Here is a 22,043-nt window from a genome sequence, read left to right on the forward strand (position 1 = left end):
CCTATGGCTACATGCATTCTCTGAGAACTATCAGTATGTTTTCATAAACAAGTAGATTTTACTAACTGTTTTGGGGCTCATTTACAATTGGATGAAAGTCAATTTTTATGACACACCTCCCAGATGTAGCAGTATAGTCCACTTTACCGCCACGCTCATAGTTGGTTTCACAATCTCCCATAACCTACGGAAGCATGGGGAGAATATACAAACTCCACACAGTTAACACCTCAGCAGGGCTGCATAGATGGTGGGGTACTAATTATCTGGGCTTGTTGGAGGAGCCTGGGTCCACCCACCTGTAACACTTCTTTCTTATTGTAATACAACAATTAATGTAGAAAATCTATTATATAATATTAAACAGTGAAATAAGTAGCCAATAATAAAGTTTAATTATAAAACAACAATGTAAGCTAAAAACACAACCAGTAATTAGCAATGGAAACTATTTAAATGCAATGTACTTGTGTGCAACACTTACCAAAAATAAAAAAAATCCCAGTTAGAGAAGCATATTTTCATAAAATAGAGTTTCCTGTGATATAAAATCTGTAGTCAGTGAAAGTGCATATACAGAAAACAGTATAGTTGCAACTCATCAGACTCAATATTCTGAAGATCTATCTATCTATCTATCTATCTATCTATCTATCTATCTATCTATCTATCTATCTATCTATCTATCTATCTATCTATCTATCTATCACCTAGAATGGCAATGTAAAAACAGAAGCTAAATTATATAGTAATTAATGGACTTCAGAACCTGTTGTGAGTTATTTTTCCCATCTATAACTATGAGTATTATTGGCTAATATGTATCCTCTTAATATTATGTTCCCTAGGTTTATCTTAGCACTAGACATGGATCATGGGTGGTCAGTCGAATCGCCAGTGGTGGCTTCCCTATTGACATGACAATGTCTAGACGCCATACCATGTGGATAAGGAACATGTTGCCAAGAATTTTTGCTGCCAAGATAAGTGAGAGGGTTATGCAAAATTGGTTTGACCATGCAAACCTTGGCTTGGAACCCAAATTCAGGTACAAGAATGTAAACTTTATTTTATTATATACATGCTCTAACTGAGATTGTAAAAGGAAAGTGGTTGTTATATAATATTTTATATAATATTGCTAAAAATAGGTTCTCTATGTTAACATGTAGTTAGTTATATGTTAAAACATTGTCCCAGCTGTGTACAGTATGACTCATCTGACTCAATAACATAACATGGATGTGTTATTGACTGATCAGCCACATTAACATCACATGTCTATTGTGCATGACGTGTTACATGTCTGAGTCACCAGCCTTTGGTCAACCCAATTAGGCTGCAGGTGCAAGAGATGTTTACTTGTCTCTATAAAAGGGTCTGCATGTGCCCAAGCCTGTCACAGTGTTTGTTGGAGCCTCACAGTGCTGTACAGTCCAAGAGAGATTACAACCTTATCATATTGACTGCTGTTTATCTTCTATCACCTGTGTCATGTTATCCTCAATAAAACTTACTCTGGTTTGGAATCAACATGTGGACTAACCTCCTTGTTCACATCCGCTATGCACCTACCAACTTGTAGGCACATGCCAATACTCTATACAGTATATTAGATAATTAGATGTTTTTTTTCATAATATAAATGTAGCAGAAAACATCTTTTTTTTTTTTTTTAAATGATTAGGGTAGCCACCTCATATGACTAATAAATGGCATACATAGACAGTACAAATATTGGGGTTGCTCAAACACCCACAGAGCTGGCTCCAATGGTAGAAATCACATAGGAGTTCTAAGTCTATGGAAAGCAAAGGGCCACAGTCTGATTGTTTTAATATATGTCGAATTCTCATTGTGTTCTTGGCATATCACTGCACTGTGCTGCTCTTATGTAAACAGTGTCACCATCTCACTGTGCTTTCTGCAAATAAGAGTGGGGTGCTAATCTATGGGTTCATGTAGAATAAATCCTGGGTTTGGTATAGTGCATTAAGCAAGTATAGTTGTAATGTTGGTGAAATGTCCCTGGTGGTCCGTCAAAGTAAAATTCCTCATGCAACAAAGGCTTTTCCCCATATTTGCGATACAACTGCGTTAGAAGTACCAAAGCACTTTATCTATTTTTCAGTGGGATTTTCCAAGGTCTAAGTCAGACCATGAGCTTTTCCCTCTGTAATATAATGAAGAGATACACTCTAGTGTATCTTATGCTATTAACGTATCTCATAGTCTAAGCATAGTGTACCAATTGTCCAAGTTATGTAATTTGCGTAATTTAGCAAAAAGGTGTATTATAAGTAATATGCTGCATTGTATACAGTATGATGTAAATTATGTATTTTGTATGAATGCAATTTACACCTACAATTTTGGTGTTGTATTCACTGTACATGAAATTTGTAATGCTCGTGACAGTAGATGATAGTAGAGAACAGTATTTGGAATATGCAGTAAGGCCTTCCTGGGTCAACAGGATTATTAAAAATAAATATTAATTTATGAACCAATATGCCATCAACTAGTTTGCCCAGTATATGTAATCCAGCATAATGCCCACAATATGCACCATGTTGACCAAAATATGCAACTTTGCCTCTAAGTGTCCCATCAATATGTTCACTGGGTTCATCGCAGGACCGGTTGATTAATGCCTCTCTTATTCCTCTACTCTAGAGAGACACCTTCTCTCTAAAATGCACAGTTTCTAAAAGAATGTTTTAGAGAAGCTTACCTTCGTTCAGCTTGCTGCTCTCTCTGTCGCCACTTCTTTCTTCCACTAAGACACTCTCACAATCCACATCTTCTTTCTTAAATAATTCCTAATATTTTATCATGGCTAGTATTAAATTTAATTATTGACTATATTTTTTTGTATCTTCTCAAAAGGCTAAAACATCCTATTGTAAATGATTACCTCCCGAGTCAAATATTACAGGGGTCAATCAAGGTGAAGCCGACCATTAAGTCATGCTCTGGAACATCTGTCATCTTTGAAGATGGAACTAAGGATGAAGTGGATGAAATCATTTTTGCTACTGGATACAGCTCAACATATCCCTTTCTTGATAGCAATATAATCAAACTTAAAGACAATGATGTATGTTTGTATAAATATGTCTTTCCAGTTTATTTAGATAAGCAAACACTTGCTTTTCTAGGACTAGTCCAACCCCTAGGGCCTATTATGCCAACAGTTGAACTCCAAGCTCGTTGGGTCACAAGAGTTTTTAAGGGTAAGTGCGCATCATAGATTTTGGAATTATGTAGTTTAAGAGGCATACTATAGTTCATGCTATCTGAGTTTTATATGATTAGTACTGTATGTCTGATAGTGCCAGTATTACTGTATGGGGTAAATTTACTAAGAATCATGTCTGGTCGAGATGTCAATCACGGGTGTGTTTGGCCATTTTTTAACACTCGCAAATTTACTAAAGGCAAACTTGGGTGAGAAATCATTAAACTTTCTGTAAAACACAGGTGAAAACACAAATAGCAATAAATTCACCATCGGCCAAACTAGCAGGTACTTTCCATAGACCGGAATACAATACAGGAATTTACCAAGAATAGTGATTATAATCACGGGTGTAATTTTAGAAAATTTGCTCCCAAATAGAAGTTGTAAATAGACTACCACTGAGCTGCATTTTTAGCAGAAACATACACAGGTCAGTGTGATCCATGTATGTTTCTGCCTCTAATGAATAACATAAAGAGTTAATTAACAAAAAAATTACTTGGGGTTCCCCCAAATATCATATCCAGCCCCTGGCTCCTGAGCCAGTCCTTGTTCTAAAAATAAGGGGGACAAAATGTGTAGGGGTCCTCTGTATTTTATGAAATAGCACTGGGCTCTGTGAGATAGTCCTGGTTTTAAAAATATGGGGAAAAAATATGGCATGAGGTTCCCATATTCTTAAAACCAACATTGGGCTCAAACTAGCTGGAGTATAATGCCACAGCCTGTTGACCCTTTCATGGGTCACCCCAGCCAAAGCATAAACACTCCAAACTAGTTAACTGAGACTAGGGATCCCAGGGGAGGTGGGGACCCCCCAGTAAAGGGGTCCCCCTTCTCCTCAGCACATCAGGCCTGGGCAGAAGTTCTGGGCTCTTTGCTGCTCCCCAGGCTGGTGGGTGCTGGGGTAATAGTGATATTATTTAATGTGTGTTATTGTTTTTTTACAGTGGGACTACAGATGCCAGCATGCCTGCACTTTGGCACTTGTGGAACTACTGTTAGGAATTGGAGGTTAGTCAAGAAGGTGTTTGGACCTTATGGAATAATATAGTCCCGTTACAGCCTTGTGGGCTGGAATACTTGGCTAGTTGTGGCCGTGAAGCTGCCTTGAGGGCTGATGGTGGCCTGGGAGCCATGGAGCAGCATGGGCAGGCTCTGGCCTGAGAGCCGAAGAATGTGATGCTGCCTTTGGGCCATGTAGTAGCCTTGATGGGCTGAGGGCTGTAGAATGAGATGCGGCCTTTTGGCCGTGTAGCAGCCTAGGCGGGCTGAGGCCTGTGGGCCATAGAATGAGATGTGGCCTGTGGCCGTGTTTCAGCCTAGGTGTGTTGAGGGCCATAAAATGAGATGTGGCCTGTGGCTGTGTAGCAGCCTAGGTGGGCTGAGGCCTGAGGGCCATAGAATGAGATGTGGTCTGTGTCACCTGGATGACATGAGCAGCTGATGCTGGAGTGCAGACTGTGCTGCTGGGTTGACACTGGCGTGAGTATGCTGGCTTGAGTATGAAGGACGCTGGAGTGCGACTTGTGCCACCGGGTTGACACAAGCGCGAGTACACTGGCTTGTGAACTGAGGGCCTGATTCAGACCCAGTTGCAAGCGCTGAGTGCTCGCAACCGGGTCGATGGTGGCCCAGAACGCATGCGCACGACGGAGCCGGCTCCGTCGTGCGCATGCGCGAGACCTGGTTAGCGATGGGCAATCCGTCACTCCGGGTCTCGCACCAAAGGGGGCGTGCTGTCGAAGTTGAGTGACAGCACGCCCTCTTTGGTGGGCGGGCCGGCAGGTGTGGCTGCCCACTTAATGGCCAGAAGCTCTCGGTTGCCCACATCATAATTTCTCTCTGCTGACTGAAACGTCAAGAGAAAAAGGCACTTGGGTGCAATTTATCATCTTCCAAATCCCTCTGAGGAAGAATGGCCCCTAGTCCAATCTCAGAGGTGTCTACTTCAACCATGAAAGAAAGGTCAGGATTGGGATATCGGAGGACAGGAGCAGACCCAAATGCTGTTTTGAAAGAGATGAATGCATGGATGGCTCTGGAAGATCAATTACCAACATCCGCCCCTTTCTTGGTCAAGTCCACGATGGGGGAGATGATTGAGAAGGATTTGATAAATCGGCAGTAATAATTTGCAAATCCTAGGATCCGCTGAATGGTCTTTAGAGATGTGGGTTGTTCCCAATCCAGGACAGCCTTCACCTTGCTCAGATCCATGGAGAACCCACGAGAGGAGATTATGTAACCCAAAAGGGAGATCTCTTCCACCTTGAATTCACACTTCTCCAACTTGGCATACAGGCTATTATCCAGGAGTCTTTGTAGTATTAGTTTCACATGTTGTTGATGTTGCTCCATGGACTTGGAATAGGTAAGGATGTCATTCAAATAAACAACAGCAAAGACCCCCAGAATATCCCTCAAGATCTCATTTATAAAGTCCTGGAAGACGGCTGGGGCATTGGAGAGACTGAAAGGCATAACCAGATACTCAAAATGCCCCGAGTGGGTGTTGAAAGCCATCTTCCACTCCTCTCCTTTCCAGATGCTGATAAGGTTGCATGCACCTCCTCAATCAATCTTTGAAAAGAGAGAGGCCTCCTGTAATTGGTCAAACAAAACTGAGATGAGAGGCAAAGGATAGCCATTTTTTATGGTCATTTTGGACAGTCCTCTAAAATCGATGCAAGGTCGGAGTGATCCATCTTTTTTCTGGACAAAAAAGAAACCGGCACCAACTGGGGACCTGGTTGGCCGAATAAATCCTTTTTTCCAGATCGTCCTGGATGTACTTCTGCATCGCCTTGCTTTCGGGGACTGACAAGGTATATTGCCTACCTTTGGGAAGTCTGGCATCATGGTATCAGATCGATGGCACAATCAAAGGACCGCTGTGGTGGTAGAACATCAGCCTTCTTTTTAGAGAATACCTCTTCCAGATCACGATATGGAGCGGGGATCAGTGGAAATTCTGATGGAATCACTGCTGCTAGACAAACAGGATGAGACAAACAATGAATGAGACAGGAGGATCCCCATTGCAAGTCAACTGAATCAGTGGTGTCCAAAAGGAAATGGGAACTGTAGAAAGATTCTTTCCATCTGGACAGTGACTGGACTACTCAAAGGTTCAGGAGCAAGTCCCAACATCTCAAAAAATGCCAGATACATGACATTTTTCACTGCTCCATTATCAATGAAGGCAGAAACAGATACCGGGCCATGAGGTGACTTGAGTATGGTGGGGAAAAGGACTGAATTTTTACGAAAGATAAATGCAAGGCCTAGATGCAACTCTCCACTACCATCTAGACCTTGCCTTTTCCCGACTTGACGGGGCAAAGTTGGGCCATATGTCCTTTCTATCCACAATGCATGCATAGTCCCAGATTGCATCTCCTCCGTTTCTCTTCAGCTCAGAGACGGAAAGCCCCCAGTTGCATAGGTTCCTCCTGTTATGCCAAAGGCATCCAAATAGTTGATCGAGGAATCTGTGATGGCAGATTTTTCTTCAATCTGCGCTCCCGGAGATGACAGAAGACGCAGATGGTCAAACTTATAAGGTCATCCATTGTGCCTGCAGAGGGATGTTGGACTAGGATGTCCTTAATCTGATCCAGTAGACCCCATCAGAACTGGCTCCGGAGAGCAAGATCGTTCCAACCAGAGTCTACGGTCCACTTCCGGAACTCCAGACAATAATCCTCCGCTGCCCTGTTCTCCTGTTTAAGAGACCGAAGGCTAGCCTCCACCATAGCTGCCTTGTCTGGGTCATCATATAGTAACCCCAGGGCAGAGAAAAAGGAATCCACAGTTTGAAGAGCAGTAGAAGTGGAGGGAAGACCGAAAGCCCAAATTTGAAGGTCTCCCTGTAGAAGAGAAATTACGATCCCGACTCGCTGGACTTCAGAACCTGAGGACAGCGGCCTGAGCCTAAAGTACAGTTTATAACTCTCCCTAAAGTTCACAAAGTCCTTGCGGTTCCCCGTAAAGCCGGTCAGGAATATTTGAAAGGGCAGGTGCAGCCCGAGTCTCCTCAACTTTGAAGAGAAAATTCCTGCACTTTCTGAGTGAGCACCTAAATCTGGCCTGCCAAAATTTGCGCAGGATTTTGCCCAGGATCCATGACTAAAACCTCAGTATACTGTAGTGCTGCCAGGTTGACACAAGCAGCTGATGCTGGAGTGCGGACCATGTCGCCTGGATGACACAAACAACAGGTAGATGGTATGTGAACCATGCCACCCAGATGACACAAACGGCAGGTATAACGAACAGACAGGAGGACTGGATACTGAACTGGAATACAGGAGACAGTGCCAGAACCAGAAACACGTGAATGCTATCACTGGCACCGGAGCAGCGCCCGCACCAGAAAGACATAGAAGCAAGAGCCAACCCAGATCGATCCCGCAATGATAGACAGGAGCTAGGTGGAGTTTCAGTGAAAGCTCGTCTGGCTTTCACCTCGCCCTGCATTCGCAACTACAAGTGCCAGCAGGTGGCCAGCATCGGTACCCCCACTGTAAAAAAAAATAGTAAATAAATGACAGTATACACACACCGTGTAAAGTTTGTTACATACAAAACACACACATACAAACACACCTTGTCCCCGGTAATCAGTCCCCTTCTCCGATAGTAATCCACAGTTATCCCTAAAAAAAGTAATGAAATAATCACCCAGCCATACAAAATAACAAACCGAGTAATGAGGACCAGTGCAGACAGTGAAGAGATGTATGTGCTTCAGCCCAGGCCTGGGGCAATCAGGAGAGAGGGGAGCCCTTTATTGGGGTCCCCACCTCCTCTGGGATCCTTGGCCTATGCTGACTAGTTTGGGGTGTTAATGCTTTGGCCAGGGTGACCCGGTGAAAGGGTCCCCTGGCAGCGGAATTGCACTCTGGCTAGTTCGAGCCCGCAGCTGGTTTAAAAAATACAGGGAACCCCACGCCATTTTTTCCACATATTTTTAAAACCATGACCAGCTCATAGAGCCAAGTGCTGGTTCATAAAATATAGGGGACTCCTACATATTTTGTCGTCCTTATTTTTAGAACCAGGACTGGCTTAGGAGCCCGGGCATGGATATGCTTTAGGGGTGGAGTCCCATGCCTTTTTTTTATTTCTATTTTTTTTTAACAGAATACACACATGCAGCCTGCACGTATCTCACTGATATGTGCAGGCTACATGTTTGGGAGTATTTGGCTGAAGTCATACACAAGGAACTCGGGGAGTAACATGATATGATCACATACACCATCGAAAAACACAATTCAGCAAAACATGATTCTTGGTAAATTTGAGTATTTCAGCTGTCAAAAGTCTCCCGTGTTTCAGCGATGCTGTGAATATTTCATCTTGGACCAGACATGATTCTTAGTAAATTTACCCCTATGCCTAGACATTTTGCTGCATTAGAAAGTAAATAAAAACAACTGTAAACTAGAATCTTATGTAGATGAACAAGAAAGAGAACAAAGAGCGCATAGGGTGGGCATCCAGGGCACTTCCAGGTCCTGGTACCCAAATAGACTCAGATAAAACGCACATATAAAATAATTTTTTATCTTTTATCAATGTGGAGGGACAGTGGAATACTATGAGGACATCACAAAGTTACCCTTAGGCTAAGGTACGCTCAAAAATTGAGTTGTTCATGAATGAAGACCAGTTGCAAACCCACTGGTAACATCAAGTACAATCGCAGCCTCACGCACACTTGCACAAGATCTGACCTTACTCAGGAATTGGTAAGCTCAAAGCACGCACTGAAAGCCCAAGCAGCGTATGGCATCACAGTGGATAATTCATGCACGTCCCTGTAAAAAGTGTTCAAACGCACAGGCACACCTGCATTTCACCGTTCACCCCTCCCCGTCACCACTCCAAAACGGTACTTCCTGTCAATCACTGCGATGGGTCTGCGTAGTCACTGTGATTGTAGTCCCGATAACAGTGCAGTCTTCACGCACGCACACTGCGATGCATACGCATGCACAGAATGCAAAAAATCGCTTGCAGTCGCTGCTGAATCAGGCCCACTGTTCATTCTCTAGATGCTGTCAGGCCTTTGATGACCAAAGTCCTCTCTTCCCTGAAACTACAATGGTGTGTCCTGATTAAGTTTGAACTTGAAGACCAGTTTTGGATGACAGGATTTTGCCTGAAATAACTGGTTTGTTTAAACTTGAAATAACAATGTTCCGATAGCTCTCCAAGTTTTTCTTCATCCAGATATAAGCTGCAAAAAGACAAAAGAAAAAATGGAGAGAAAACATAATATTATATCACTTTATTATATAGATAATAAATAGTATCTCAATGTTATGTTGCTCAGGATAGGCAGCTTCTTACATCGACTAAGTTCTTCTGATGGGGATCCTGTATCACCAGTACCACGCCGATGTGTTTAGTCTACAGTATTTATACAGACTTGATCAGTAAAAATATAAAATGTATTCTCATACACAACTGCTTCACTTTCCAAAATACATGGAGACATCTATGTGAACCAAATTATGCCACTCTTTGCATGAACCAATGGGAAGAAACAGGATACCATCCTTAGTATCCTATTCACACCACAGCTGCATACCAATAGGCTTGCAGTGTACAGTGCACTTTTTACTCAATATTTACATTGCAGATTTGCACAAAGCTGCATGGTGGGATGCGTGAAACGGCTTAGTCATATTGGTCCCCGGTCTATTGTCTTTTCTCAGATTAGCTTCTTTTTCACACTGCTATAGCAGATAGCAAATCCACTAGTGGTGTACAGGGTATACATACTGTACACCACTATCCAAACAAATACCATATGTATACCTCCCAACTGTCCAGATTAAACTAAAAACACTAACTCCAAACAGTCTAAACACCTTTGGAGCTTCTACTAACACCATTTGATCTGCCAGTACCCAATTTCAATGTATTTTCTTTGAAAGCTTAATTTTTACATCTGTAAATATATGAAGAGCTGATGTGACTTGCAATAAAGCTCCAGTTTTTTTTACTCCTCTGTCCTTTGCATTGTGGCTTCTCAATATACATTTTAGCAAATTCCATTTGACATCTTTTATGTTGTTTTTTTCAAAAGTGGAGTCCTCCTAGGTCTTCATCTATGGAGCCCACTATTTCTCAAAAATTGTCAATGGTGCGATCAGACATGGAAGTATCTTGACCTTGGAATTCAGCTTGTATCTCTTTTTTTCTTTGGCTCTTGTTCTACCTCACTATCCTTCTGTTTAATCTGGGGTCAATTTTCCTGTTGCGGCAGCATCCAGTGAGGTTCACTACAATCCCATGGTCTTTAAACTTCTTAATATTGCCCCCTAAACCCTGTGCCCTGGATGGTTGCACCGCTCACCCATCCCTAGTTACATCCCTAGATACAGTTATCATCTGTTGCTATTATTAACACATTATAAGTAATACTTTTCCAATGATTTATATCAGTATTACTATTACTCCTATTATTTTTATTGTCATTCATATTGCAATCCACAATTCTTTTAGTACAGTCACTTCTGCTGTTTTGGATTGTTACTGACCATGATTGCATTTCCTTATCTACTAGCTATGGACAAAAGTTCCTGCACACCAGTACACCAACCACCCACTAGTAGTGATTCACGGCTATCGACAGATAAATAAGAGTAATTTTTTTATATAATACCATACAATGTATTTTTTTATTATATTGTTTTATATCTCTACTATAAGTGTTTAACAAATATAACTACAATAAGTGTTTAACAAATACAGTCATAAATGTGAGTAATGCGAGTGAACATGTAATTGTACAGATTTCTCTAATGTTATTGTTCTTTACTGCTAACCATTCTGATAAAAAAAAACTATTATTTCCAGGTGCTGCTTATCTACCATCGGTGAGAAAGATGGAAAACTATGTTGTAAAGAGCAAAGACAGAAAAAACAAATGGTATGAAACATGTTTTCAACTACACTGGACTAGAAAACATTCACTATGCATTCAATTTATGGCATGTTATCAGGACTGTCCCTGACCAATTTGTTGCCCTAAGCAAGATTTGCCCCATCCCCTGGAAATAGATGGCACCTCAAAGCAGCATTTTACTCTGGTTGAGAGGGATGCTGGATCCCCTTAAATTGCAGCCAATCCCACATATCTATATAATATACTAGCTGGGATACCCAGCATTGCCCAGGTTGAAGCCTGAACCCTGATGTACACCTGCAGCCTTTATTTGTTTACATTGTCCTCACCTATAACCCCATTCCATTGATCATGAAAAGGACCCCACTGTTTGCTAACATGCATGCAAACCGTGGCATGTTCCTTGCACTATCCTTGCTTCCAGTGCTCCTTGTTTCTTGTCATCTAGCCCCTTTCAGCAAACCTGACTCAGTGTTCTTGCTCTTCACTGGGTACAGTCTCATTGAGTGGTGATCTCTCCTCCACTCCCAGTGACAGGCTCTACTTGCCAGTTGAGATGCAGTGAGTTAGTCATCCTCACCCCTTGTCTGCATGCTAACTAGATTATCAGTTTATTACTATGTGTTGTTCCAAAGACATGTCAATTAATATTTACTGTAACTATATGTCAAGTTTCATCATTAAAGTGTATATTCCCTGGGCAGCGCTGTAAAAACTATGTAGCAATTGAAACAAAGGAAGGATAATAATAATATAATAAAGAAGTTGAGATAGATATATAGTTCTACTTCTATGTTATTTGCTATGGAGATTACAGAATATTGGCCATTTATGAGACATATTGTACATTGCATATAAAAAGTCTACACACTCATTGATATTGTAGATGTTTACAATGTAAATAATGAAATCAAGATAAATCTTGTCAGACCTTTTGTGACCAACAAAATGCAAGTGAAAAACATATAGACATTTTTTGGGGAAAAATAAACTGCAATACCCTTGTGTTGTAAGTATGTATACCCCTATACTAATACTTTGTGGAAGTACATTTTACTGGTATTGCAGCAGTGTTTTTAGTCTCTAAACTTTATAATTCTTTCCCACACTTCCCTGAAAGAAAGTACAAGGTCTCCCAAATTTTGAGAGGCTCTCCAGTGGTCATTCCACAGGGATAGAGTTCTGGGGTGAGGTTACATTTCTATTCATCCTGAGATTTCTGATCAAGGCCATTGGGTTTTGTGCCAATATATATTGATGTATCACCTGCTCACCTGTATTTATTTTCCTGAATGGGTGATAGGGTCACATGACCTAATTAGGAAAATTTCTGTGTCTTGCTGGTGGCTCTACCCAAGCCTTTTGTCTTCTTTCAGGAAAGCAGGTTCACCAGTGTTGGTGTAGTGATTTTTTCCCCCTCTATCACCCAAATACAATTGCACACGAAGTAAAAAGGATTGACACCATAGATTGTTTTGTAATTTTATTAAAAGAGAAGTATAAAAAGGAAAGCGGTGGGGTGAGCTACACAAATGTATTATTCAGGTGACAATCCCTACAACACATATCATCTTTTATGAGGACATATAATGGATAATTTACATTGAATTACATTTATAATAAACTGTTATGTTAACGGCACCCAGGCCCGGTGACAGGGGGGACTACGGGTACACCCGTACCGGGCCCCGAGGTCCAGAGAGGCCCCGAGGACCGGACGGGCACAACACAAGGCCACCTTGTTCTTGCTGGGCCATGGCTTCCGGGACCCATAGTCACCGGCCGCCCAGCCTCAGCCCCGTTTCTCTAGTAGTCTGGCCCGGGCAGCGCTGGGCTCTGCCAGGTGGCTCAGCTGTGGCCCGGGCCTGACCTTAAAGTGCACAGCGTGGCAGCATGACGTCATAGGTCATGTCGCCACACATCTTCCATGCTGGGCCATCAGGGGTTAGGTAAGGTAGCTGCGTGGTGCACGTTTTATACTTTTCCTAAGCTGTGCTGTAGAGGGGATGGTTGCTAGTACTACTGGGGATAGGTGATTATAGAGGAATAGGGGCTGCATGCTGAGAACAGAAGAAGCTGATAGGGGCTGGGGCAGAGGAAGCTGATGGGGGCTGGGGCAGAGGAAGCTGATGGGGGCTGAGGCAGAGGAAGCTGATGGGGGCTAAGGCAGAGGAAGCTGATGGGGGCTGGGGCAGAGGAAGCTGATGGGGGCTGAGGCAGAGGAAGCTGATGGGGGCTGGGGTAGAGGAAGCTGATGGGGGCTGGGGACAGAAGAAGGTGATGGGGCTGGGTACAGAAGAAGGTGATAAGGGTGACGGGGGCTGGGGCAGAAGGTGACACTGGCTGGGGGCAGAGGAAGGTGATGTGAAGAGGGTATGGAGGAAGATGAAGTAGCAGAGGAAGGGAATGGGGCTTGGGGAGTTAACAATATCATGCTTCACATATCACATATGCAGGGGTGGAATGTGAGGGATCAGGGGTGGTGGTGAGGTAGTGGGGCCCCCAGAGACATCAGTGCACCGGGCCCCAAGATTTCTGTTGCCGGCCCTTATGGCCCCTTACTAATATACTCCTTCTGTGAATAGTTTATAGGAAATACAGATAACTGGATACCTTTACCTTTCACTTTAAATAATGGATACCAGATATATTGCCCTTAAATTAATTCCTAAACTGAAGTATCTTCACCAAGTAGAAACTAACAATCAATTGCACTAAACACTCACTTTACCCAACCCCTGAACAGCTATAACACCCTAGTCCCAGTCACTCCCACACCTGTCACATTCGGCCCACTTACACGGCACTCATTAATAATACAGGTTGAGTCTCCAAATTCCAAATATTCCGAAATACGGCATATTCCGAAATACGGAATATTTCTAGCATGACTGAGAAAGGTATATCTTTGCTTTCTGATAGTTCAATGTACACAAACTTTGTTTAAAGCACAAAATTATTAAAATACAGTATAAAATTACCTTCAGGCAGTGTGTACAAGGTGTAAATGAAACATAAATGAATTTCATGTATGTACACAAACTCTTTTTGATGCACAAAATTATTAAAAATATTGTATAAAATTACATGCAGGCTGTCTGTATAAGGTGTATATAAAACATAAATGCATTCTGTGTTTAGATTTGGGTCCCCATTCCCAAGATATCTCATTATGGTATGCAAGTATTCCAAAATACGGAATATTCCGATATCCAAAATACCCCTGGTCCCCAGCACTTTGGATATGGGAGACTCAACCTGTACTGAACTTGTACTTTAAATTGCATCAAGTTTACAATAGTCTTAACAATTTATGGCCACTCTTTCATTGGTGCACTTATTGGAATTGTTGTAACCGGGTCTTATTAAACAAGCTGTATTTCCTAGAAATTATTCTGTGTTTGAAGAAGTGTAATAATCCTTTGTTATTGTCCTCAGATAGGTTTGTAGTATAGATTTTTTTTTTATTGCTCAGTTTCCGGTCTATCCACAACCCTATAGCAATTTCTCAATAGCCAGTTTGTGCATCTCTAATTGTCTTGCGTAGCCTTTAGGTGTGACATGTTTTATGAACAAGGGGTTTGTACATGTGACTGCACATCAGATAAATATGTCTCAATTAAAGTCAGAACTATAGTAGTTTGTATTGTATTTGTGACTGCACAGTTGGGTAGTATGCTTCAATCAATGTCTCTGTGTAACTCAGGAGCGGCATATACTATGAGCCTTTTACACTGGGTTTGCACTTGAATTGCACAGTGGATTAATTTGCTGCAAGTAAAGCCTTTATGTGACACAGGTGCGGAATATGTGTCTTTTACATTGCATTGTACCTGCAACTGAATAGCTGGGTAATATGCTCCAATGAATTTCTCTATGTGTGGCATACACCATGAACCTTTTACATTAGGTTTGCATTTGTGACATATTTCAAACATATTTCAAACATGAGGTAGAAATACCCTATTCATTTTGTTTCCCATAATTTTAGGTACCAGGACAGGCTGCCAAGTCCGGGGCTGGTTAGTGTTTTTTGGGGGGAAGCTCACGTTATTTAAAAAAAAAAAAAAAGTTTTTTTTACAGGTACAACACAAGCAGCCATCACATATCTAACTGATATGTGCAGGCTGCTAGCTCGGGTGAGATTTGCGGTGAGAAAACACTGCAATCTCGGGTCAGTAATTACATCTTCACTTGTAACTCTGGAGAGAACTCTCGATTTGCTTCACCATCAGAAAACTCACTTTCAGCTAAACTCGCTTCTTCGTAAATTTCCAAAACCTCCAAAAAAACCAAGCCCGAGTTTAGGCGATGCAAATCGAGATTAAAATAAAAAAAATTCGACCTATCTCGATTCTTAGTAAATTTACCCCCTAGAATCAACTTGTGCAAACTAACATAAGTGTCTAAGTGGGAGGTGTATGAAGCAGTGTAAAAAGTAGAGATGTGCGCCGACCCCGTGTTTTGGTTTTGGATCTGGATCTCCCCTGGTTTTGGATCTGGATCTGGTTTTGGATCTTTTTTCTTGATGTTTTTTTTCGGTTCTGGATCTGGATTTTTCCTTAAAATATCATAAAAACAGCTAAAATCACATAAAATGGGCCTGTTCGTTTTCCTACAGTATTATTTACCCCAATAACATTAATTTCCAGTCATTTCCAATCAATTTTGACCACCTCACAATATTATTTTTTTCATCTAGTTAAGGCCAAAAGGTTGCATCCAGTTAGCTGTCTAAGCTAAGCGACACAGTGGGCGGCACTAACATGTGGCAGTTCAGCTTCCAAGTTCCAACACGGATACAGTGTGTTATACAGTGTGGGTTGGATACACCAATAGTGCACTTACTGTGACAGCAGTGTCTGCAGTGCGGGGTGCTGGCGGTGTCCTCAATGTGAGAGTGCCAGTGGTGTCCTCAATGCGGAACTGCCGTCAGTGTTGACAGTGTGGCGGTGTTTGCAGAGTGGAGGCCCTGGCAGTGTCCTGAGTGCAGGAGTGCTGACAGTGTCGGCTGTGCAGGGATGCCCTCGGTGTGGGAGTAGCGGCAGAGCGGGGTCGCTGACGGAGTCCTCAATACGTGGGGCAGTTAGTGTGGGGGTGCTGGCAGTGTCTTCAGAGCAGGGTGTCGGCAAAGCAGGGTTACCAGCGGTGTCCTCAGTGCATGTGTGCTGACAGTGTCGGCAGTCCAGGGGTGCCAGTGGTGTCCTCAGTGTGGGAGTGCTGGCAGTGTCGTCAGTGTGGGGTCGCTGACGGTATCCGCAGTCCATGAAATGGCAGTGCTGTGGTGCTGGCAGTGTCCTCAGTTAAGGGTACCAGCGGTGTCAGCAGAGTGGGGGTGCCAGCGGTGTCCTCAGTGCAAGTTTGCTGGCTGTGTCGGCAGTGTGGGGGTTGCTGATGATGTCCTCAGTACATGGAGGAGAGATCCGAGGGGTGCCTCAGATCGCCCCGGATCCCCGAAGTTCGGATGGGTCCGGTTTTCAGGGAACCGGACCCGCTCATCTCTAGTAAAAAGTAGAGAGGTGGCCAATCCTCTTTTCTCTAGCATTTATCAAATGCATTATATAAAATGGAAAAAACAAGATAACTGTACAATTTTTGTCTAAAAATAGCATATTGTATTACCCATTATACAGTACATTATTTTATTAATGTTGATTTTTTTTTTTATTGTTTTATTAAGGTTCGGTGTGGGAAGGACTCAAGTTCTGCAGACCCATTACATTGATTACGTTAATGATATTTCTAAAGAGATTGGAATCCACCCCAACATGATCTATCTCTTCTTCACAGACCCAAAACTGGCATGGCAGGTATTCTTCGGACCATGCACACCTTACCAGTTGCGGCTTACAGGGCCAGGGAAATGGTCTGGAGCCAGAAATGCCATCCTAACCCAGTGGGACAGGACAATAAAACCAACCAAGACCCGCATTGTACATGAACATCCCCTACCTTGGTTAACCTGTAATAAGATGCTGGTTATGTGTGCCTTCTTGACAGCATTGTGGTTTGGGTCAAGGGTCTGTTTAAGAGCAGAACAGAGTGAATATCTGTCATGGTTCCTAAGCTTCAGAGGGACCTCTTGGACCAGGATTTTTCCACTGATCGGCAGACATTCCATGTAAATGTATCATCCATTAGTTAAACAAATTATAGTCCAGGTTAAGAAATCACACGCGATCTGATCATGCTACTAAATTAGCATCATTTTAAATTAATTAACAGAACAGTGTTTCAACTGACGCTAGTCTTTTTTTGGGGGAGCAGGTCAAGAGAGAGGGAATTTTGGAACCCTACTTAAACACAAGCTTCATACAAAACATGCTCTACAAATATGTTTCTTTTGCCCATTTATTTACATAATGAGAGCTTGTATAAAAGAAGTTAGCTGAATTTTATATTTTGTTGCAGAATTAATGAATCTGCTCAATTACATTGGGGTTTCTTAAAATGCATTCCCCAGTTACTGTGAACTTTTAATAAAATGATTCATGTATGATTTTAAAAGTTAAAAAACAAGCTGCTATTTATTAATGCCTGGAAATCTTATAAATCATATTTTGAAGATGATTATTACTAAATATTGTATTTTAAAGATATAGAAGAATAAAAAAAGTGATATAAATCTAACATTATTGTCTATCAGATGCATACAGAACCTGTTCTATGTAGATAAACTGACTGGAGCTACATTGAAACATTAGTGGGACCCCCTCCATCTTCAATGCACAGAGTAACTTGCAACTCTGCCAACTAAAATCTACTACTATGGGGCCTATTCATCACTTAATTTTCACAAAAGCAGGTAAAAAAATACACATTTTCACCTGCAATTGTAAAAATTAAGTTATCGAGCTATTCATCATGAAGGAAAAGTAGGATATATCACAGATATCACAGATATCTCCTACTTACCTTCCTCTTTCGGAATAGCGCGCTGTCCCCATATACTAGTATGGGGACTGCATTCATCAAGCTCCGAAAATATTATATTTACGGAGCTTAACTGAGGGAGCATTTGCCATCTTCACATGTCGAATGCTCCTGCTCCGCGATCGCAACCCGCTTCTTCCCTATATCGCATCAGCTGTCACAGTGCTCCTTCCTGCTCCTTCCCTATATCACATCAGCTGTCACCGCGCCGGAGCACTGATGAATTTCTCTGGTAGCTGCGGTGAGATAGAATGTTAATTATCAGCAGTGGTGGCTCCAGAGGTGGGGCTGCAGCACAGTCCAGAATTCAAAAGAGGGGAAGCACACCAACTGCCTTTCCAAACACTGCCAAACATCTCTGGCCAGGACTCAGTGGCAGTTGGTGTGGCTCCCCTATTTGAATTTTGGACTGTGCTGCAGCCCCACCTCTGGAGCCCCAACTGATTATCAGAGTCCATTCGGACCCCGATTATTAACATCATGAATAGGCCCCTATGGGCCATGTTTTTTTGCAATATACAGCTTGATACAGTGGTAAGGTTTTTTGATCTAGGAGATAAATGGATGGATCCGAAACCTTGGGCTTATTTGGTAGAGTTTTCCTTCAACTTTTAAGTAACAAGTCCCAGGAGTTGTTAGAAACACAAAAAAGGGCCCTAGACTGCACACCCTGAATATATATAATGGGAGGTGCTACCTGTTTAGACTATTGTTGCAGATGCAAAAAGAAAAATTACAAGTGCACAACACCAGCATTACTAATTTTATATATATATATATATATATATATATATACAGTCAGGTGCATGAATACTGGGACATTGACACCACAATGGCTTTGAAATGAAACAAACAAGATGTGCTTTAACTGCAGACTTTCAGATTTAATTTGAGGGTAATTACATCCAAATCAGGTGAACGGTGTAGGAATTACAACGGTTTCTATATGTGCCTACCACTTTTTAAGGGGCCAAAAGTAATGGGACTATCAACTCAAAAGCTATTTCATGGGCAGGTGTGGGCCATTCCCTCATTATTTCAATATCAATTAAGCAGGTAAAAGGTCTGGAGTTGATTCTAGGTGTGACATTTGCATTTGGGATCAGTTGAGATGCAAAGAGCTGTCACTATCAGTGAAGCAAGCCATCATTAGGCTGAAAAATCAAAGCAAACCCATCAGAGAGATAGCAAAAACATTAGGTGTGGCCAAATCAACTGTTTGGAACATTCTTGAAAAGAAAGAACGCACCGGAGAGCTCAGCAACACCAAAAGACCCGGAAGACCACGGAAAACAACTGTGGTGGATGACAGAAGAATTATTTCCCTGGTGAAGAAAAACCCCTTCACAACAGTTGGACAAATCAAGAACACTCTCCAGGAGGTAGGTGTATATGTGTCAAAGTCAACAATCAAGAGAAGACTTCACAAGAGTGAATATAGAGGGTTCACCACAAGATGTAAACCATTGGTGAGCCACAAAAAAAGGAAGACCAGATTAGAGTTTGCCAAACAACATCTAAAAAGCCATTACAGTTCTGGAACAACATCTTATGGACAGATGAGACAAAGATCAACTTGTACCAGAGTGATGGGAGGAGAAGAGTATGGAGAAGGAAAGGAACTGCTCATTATCCAAAATATACCACCTCATCAGTGAAGCATGGTGGTGGTAGTGTCATGGTGTGGGCATGTATGGCTGCCAATGGAACTGGTTCCCTTGCATTTATTGATGATGTGAATTCTGAAGTGTTTCGGGCAATATTATATGCTCATATTCAGTCAAATGCTTCAGAACTCATTGGATGGTGCTTCACAGTGCAGATGGACAATGACCCAAAGCATACTGCAAAAGCAACCAAAAAGTTTTTTAAGGCTAAAAAGAGGAATGTTATGCAATGGCCACGTCAATCCCCTGACCTGAATCCGATTGAGCATGCATTTCACTTGATGAAGACAAAACTGAAGGGAAAATGCCCCAAGAACAAGCAGGAACTGAAGACATGTGCAGTAGAGGCCTGGCAGAGCATCACCAGGGATGAAACTCAGCGTCTGGTGATGTCTATGCGTTCCAGACTTCAGGCTGTAATTGCCTGCAAAGGATTTGCAACACAGTATTAAAAAGTGAAAGTTAGATGTAGGATTGTTTAGTTTGTCTCATTACTTTTGGCCCCTTAAAAAGTGGGAGGCACATATAGAAACCGTTGTAATTCCTACACCGTTCACCTGATTTGGATGTAATTACCCTCAAATTAAATCTGAAAGTCTGCAGTTAAAGCACATCTTGTTTGTTTCATTTCAAAGCCATTGTGGTGGTGAATAGAGGCCAAAATATGAAAATTCTGTCAATGTCCCAATATTTATGCACCTGACTGTAAAAATATAATATATATATATATATATATTACATATATATATATATATATATATATTTAAATAATTTTATATATATATATATATATATATATACAAAATAAAGGGGGGGCACAGAGAGACACAGAATGAAGGGGGGAGGCTGTTTGACACAGAATGAAGGGAGGGAGAGACAGAGTGAAGTGGGATGGTGAGATTGTAGGTGGAGCGTGATGGTGGAAGGTTAGGTTTAGGGTTAGGCAGTAGGGGGAGGGGTAGGGTTAGGCTGTGGGGGGAGGGTTAGGATTAGCTGCAGAAAGGTGGGTTAGAGGTAGGGGGATGGTTATGGTGTAGGAGACTTACCTGCAGGTGTCGAGATTCTGACTGTTGGGATGCCACTGATGATATTCTGACCATCGGCATCCCAACCGCCAGGATCCCAACCCTTAAAGACATAATGGTATGGTTAGAGGTGACACAGCAGAGGAGATTTGGGGGTGACATAGCTGTTGGTAGGAAGCAAACAGGGGCAGCTAGATCAAAACAAAGCACATTTCAAAAAGCGATGCGCTTTGCATTTCATAGATCACACTGTGACAGTGGGGCGTACTGTCACTTTTGTCACCTTTGTGCCATTTGCTGTGGAGGGCATTCCACTAAGGATTGCAATAGTGGAGCAGTGGCTACAGCTTCCCCAATTGCTAAGCCCTGCAAATAAATTGGGAAAGGCTCCATCCCCTGTATTTTTTCTGCAGTTAACCAAGTAGCCGGAGTGGTACTTTAATAGGCCTGATGTGGAAATCCTCAGGGAAGGTTTTGCAGTTAGTTTTAAGGTCCCTGTTTTTGGTCCGGTGTTTGCTGTATTTTTGTGCAATTTTAATTTAGTTAAGGACTTTCCCGATGTGATGCAGGCTAAGTTAGATATTGAGCTTAATTTGGGTAGGATGGTTGGCCGTTTAGCAATCCCCCTATATAAAATACATGCATCTCTCCTTTAGGATTTGTACCGAAGAAGTTGCTGGGCAAGATTCGATTAATCCAGCATCTATCTTACCCAGCAGGGGCTTCAGTTAATGATGCCTTTGACCCTTAGATTTGCAGTATTGCTTATCAGTCTTTTGATGATGCACTGTCTTTAATATTTAATAAGCGTTTCGTCTGTTACCTTTACATTTGGAATCCTTTAGGTTGATGCATTTCCAATTTAAAGGACAATGGCCCTCATTCAGAGGCGCTCGCAAGAAGCGAGCGCTCGTTCTGAATGAGGGCGGCCGCTTGTATTAGCGATCCTTAATGAATCAGGCTCTCAGTCCATTATATCCAGTTCCTATATCTGATAAACAATACTATACCATCTTGCACTAGTCTGGTTTTTACCACTGAGACTTGGGGGTAAATTTACTAAGATTCGTGTTGGTCCAAGATTGCAATCTCGGGTGAAAATATAACTTTTTCTTATCGGGAATTTACTATTATTAAAATCGGGTGTTTTTTAAATTTTTTGGGGGTGAAATCAGGGGGTGTCAATGCTGGAAATACGGCTGTTGTTTTAACTGGATATAAATACACCATCAACTCAATTCGGAAG

At 42.0% G+C, this 22,043-nt stretch overlaps 1 protein-coding gene across 1 annotated transcript in view; it reads left to right on the plus strand.

Annotated features, from left to right (window-relative positions):
* The window catches only part of LOC148540772 (dimethylaniline monooxygenase [N-oxide-forming] 2-like), a 35,778-nt gene extending 18,481 nt beyond the window's left edge, over positions 1-17,297 (plus strand). Inside the window, exons 5-8 of the mRNA XM_088481705.1 lie at positions 849-1,048; positions 2,890-3,236; positions 11,123-11,195; positions 16,853-17,297. Of these exons, the coding sequence (XP_088337831.1) occupies positions 849-1,048; positions 2,890-3,236; positions 11,123-11,195; positions 16,853-17,297 (1,065 nt within the window). The remainder of the gene's footprint in view (positions 1-848; positions 1,049-2,889; positions 3,237-11,122; positions 11,196-16,852) is intronic.
* Positions 17,298-22,043: the final 4,746 nt, after the last annotated feature.

The sequence above is a fragment of the Taudactylus pleione genome, unplaced genomic scaffold (assembly GCF_031769625.1).
Source record: "Taudactylus pleione unplaced genomic scaffold, aTauple2 ptg000017l, whole genome shotgun sequence".
NCBI classification, from domain to species: domain Eukaryota; kingdom Metazoa; phylum Chordata; class Amphibia; order Anura; family Myobatrachidae; genus Taudactylus; species Taudactylus pleione.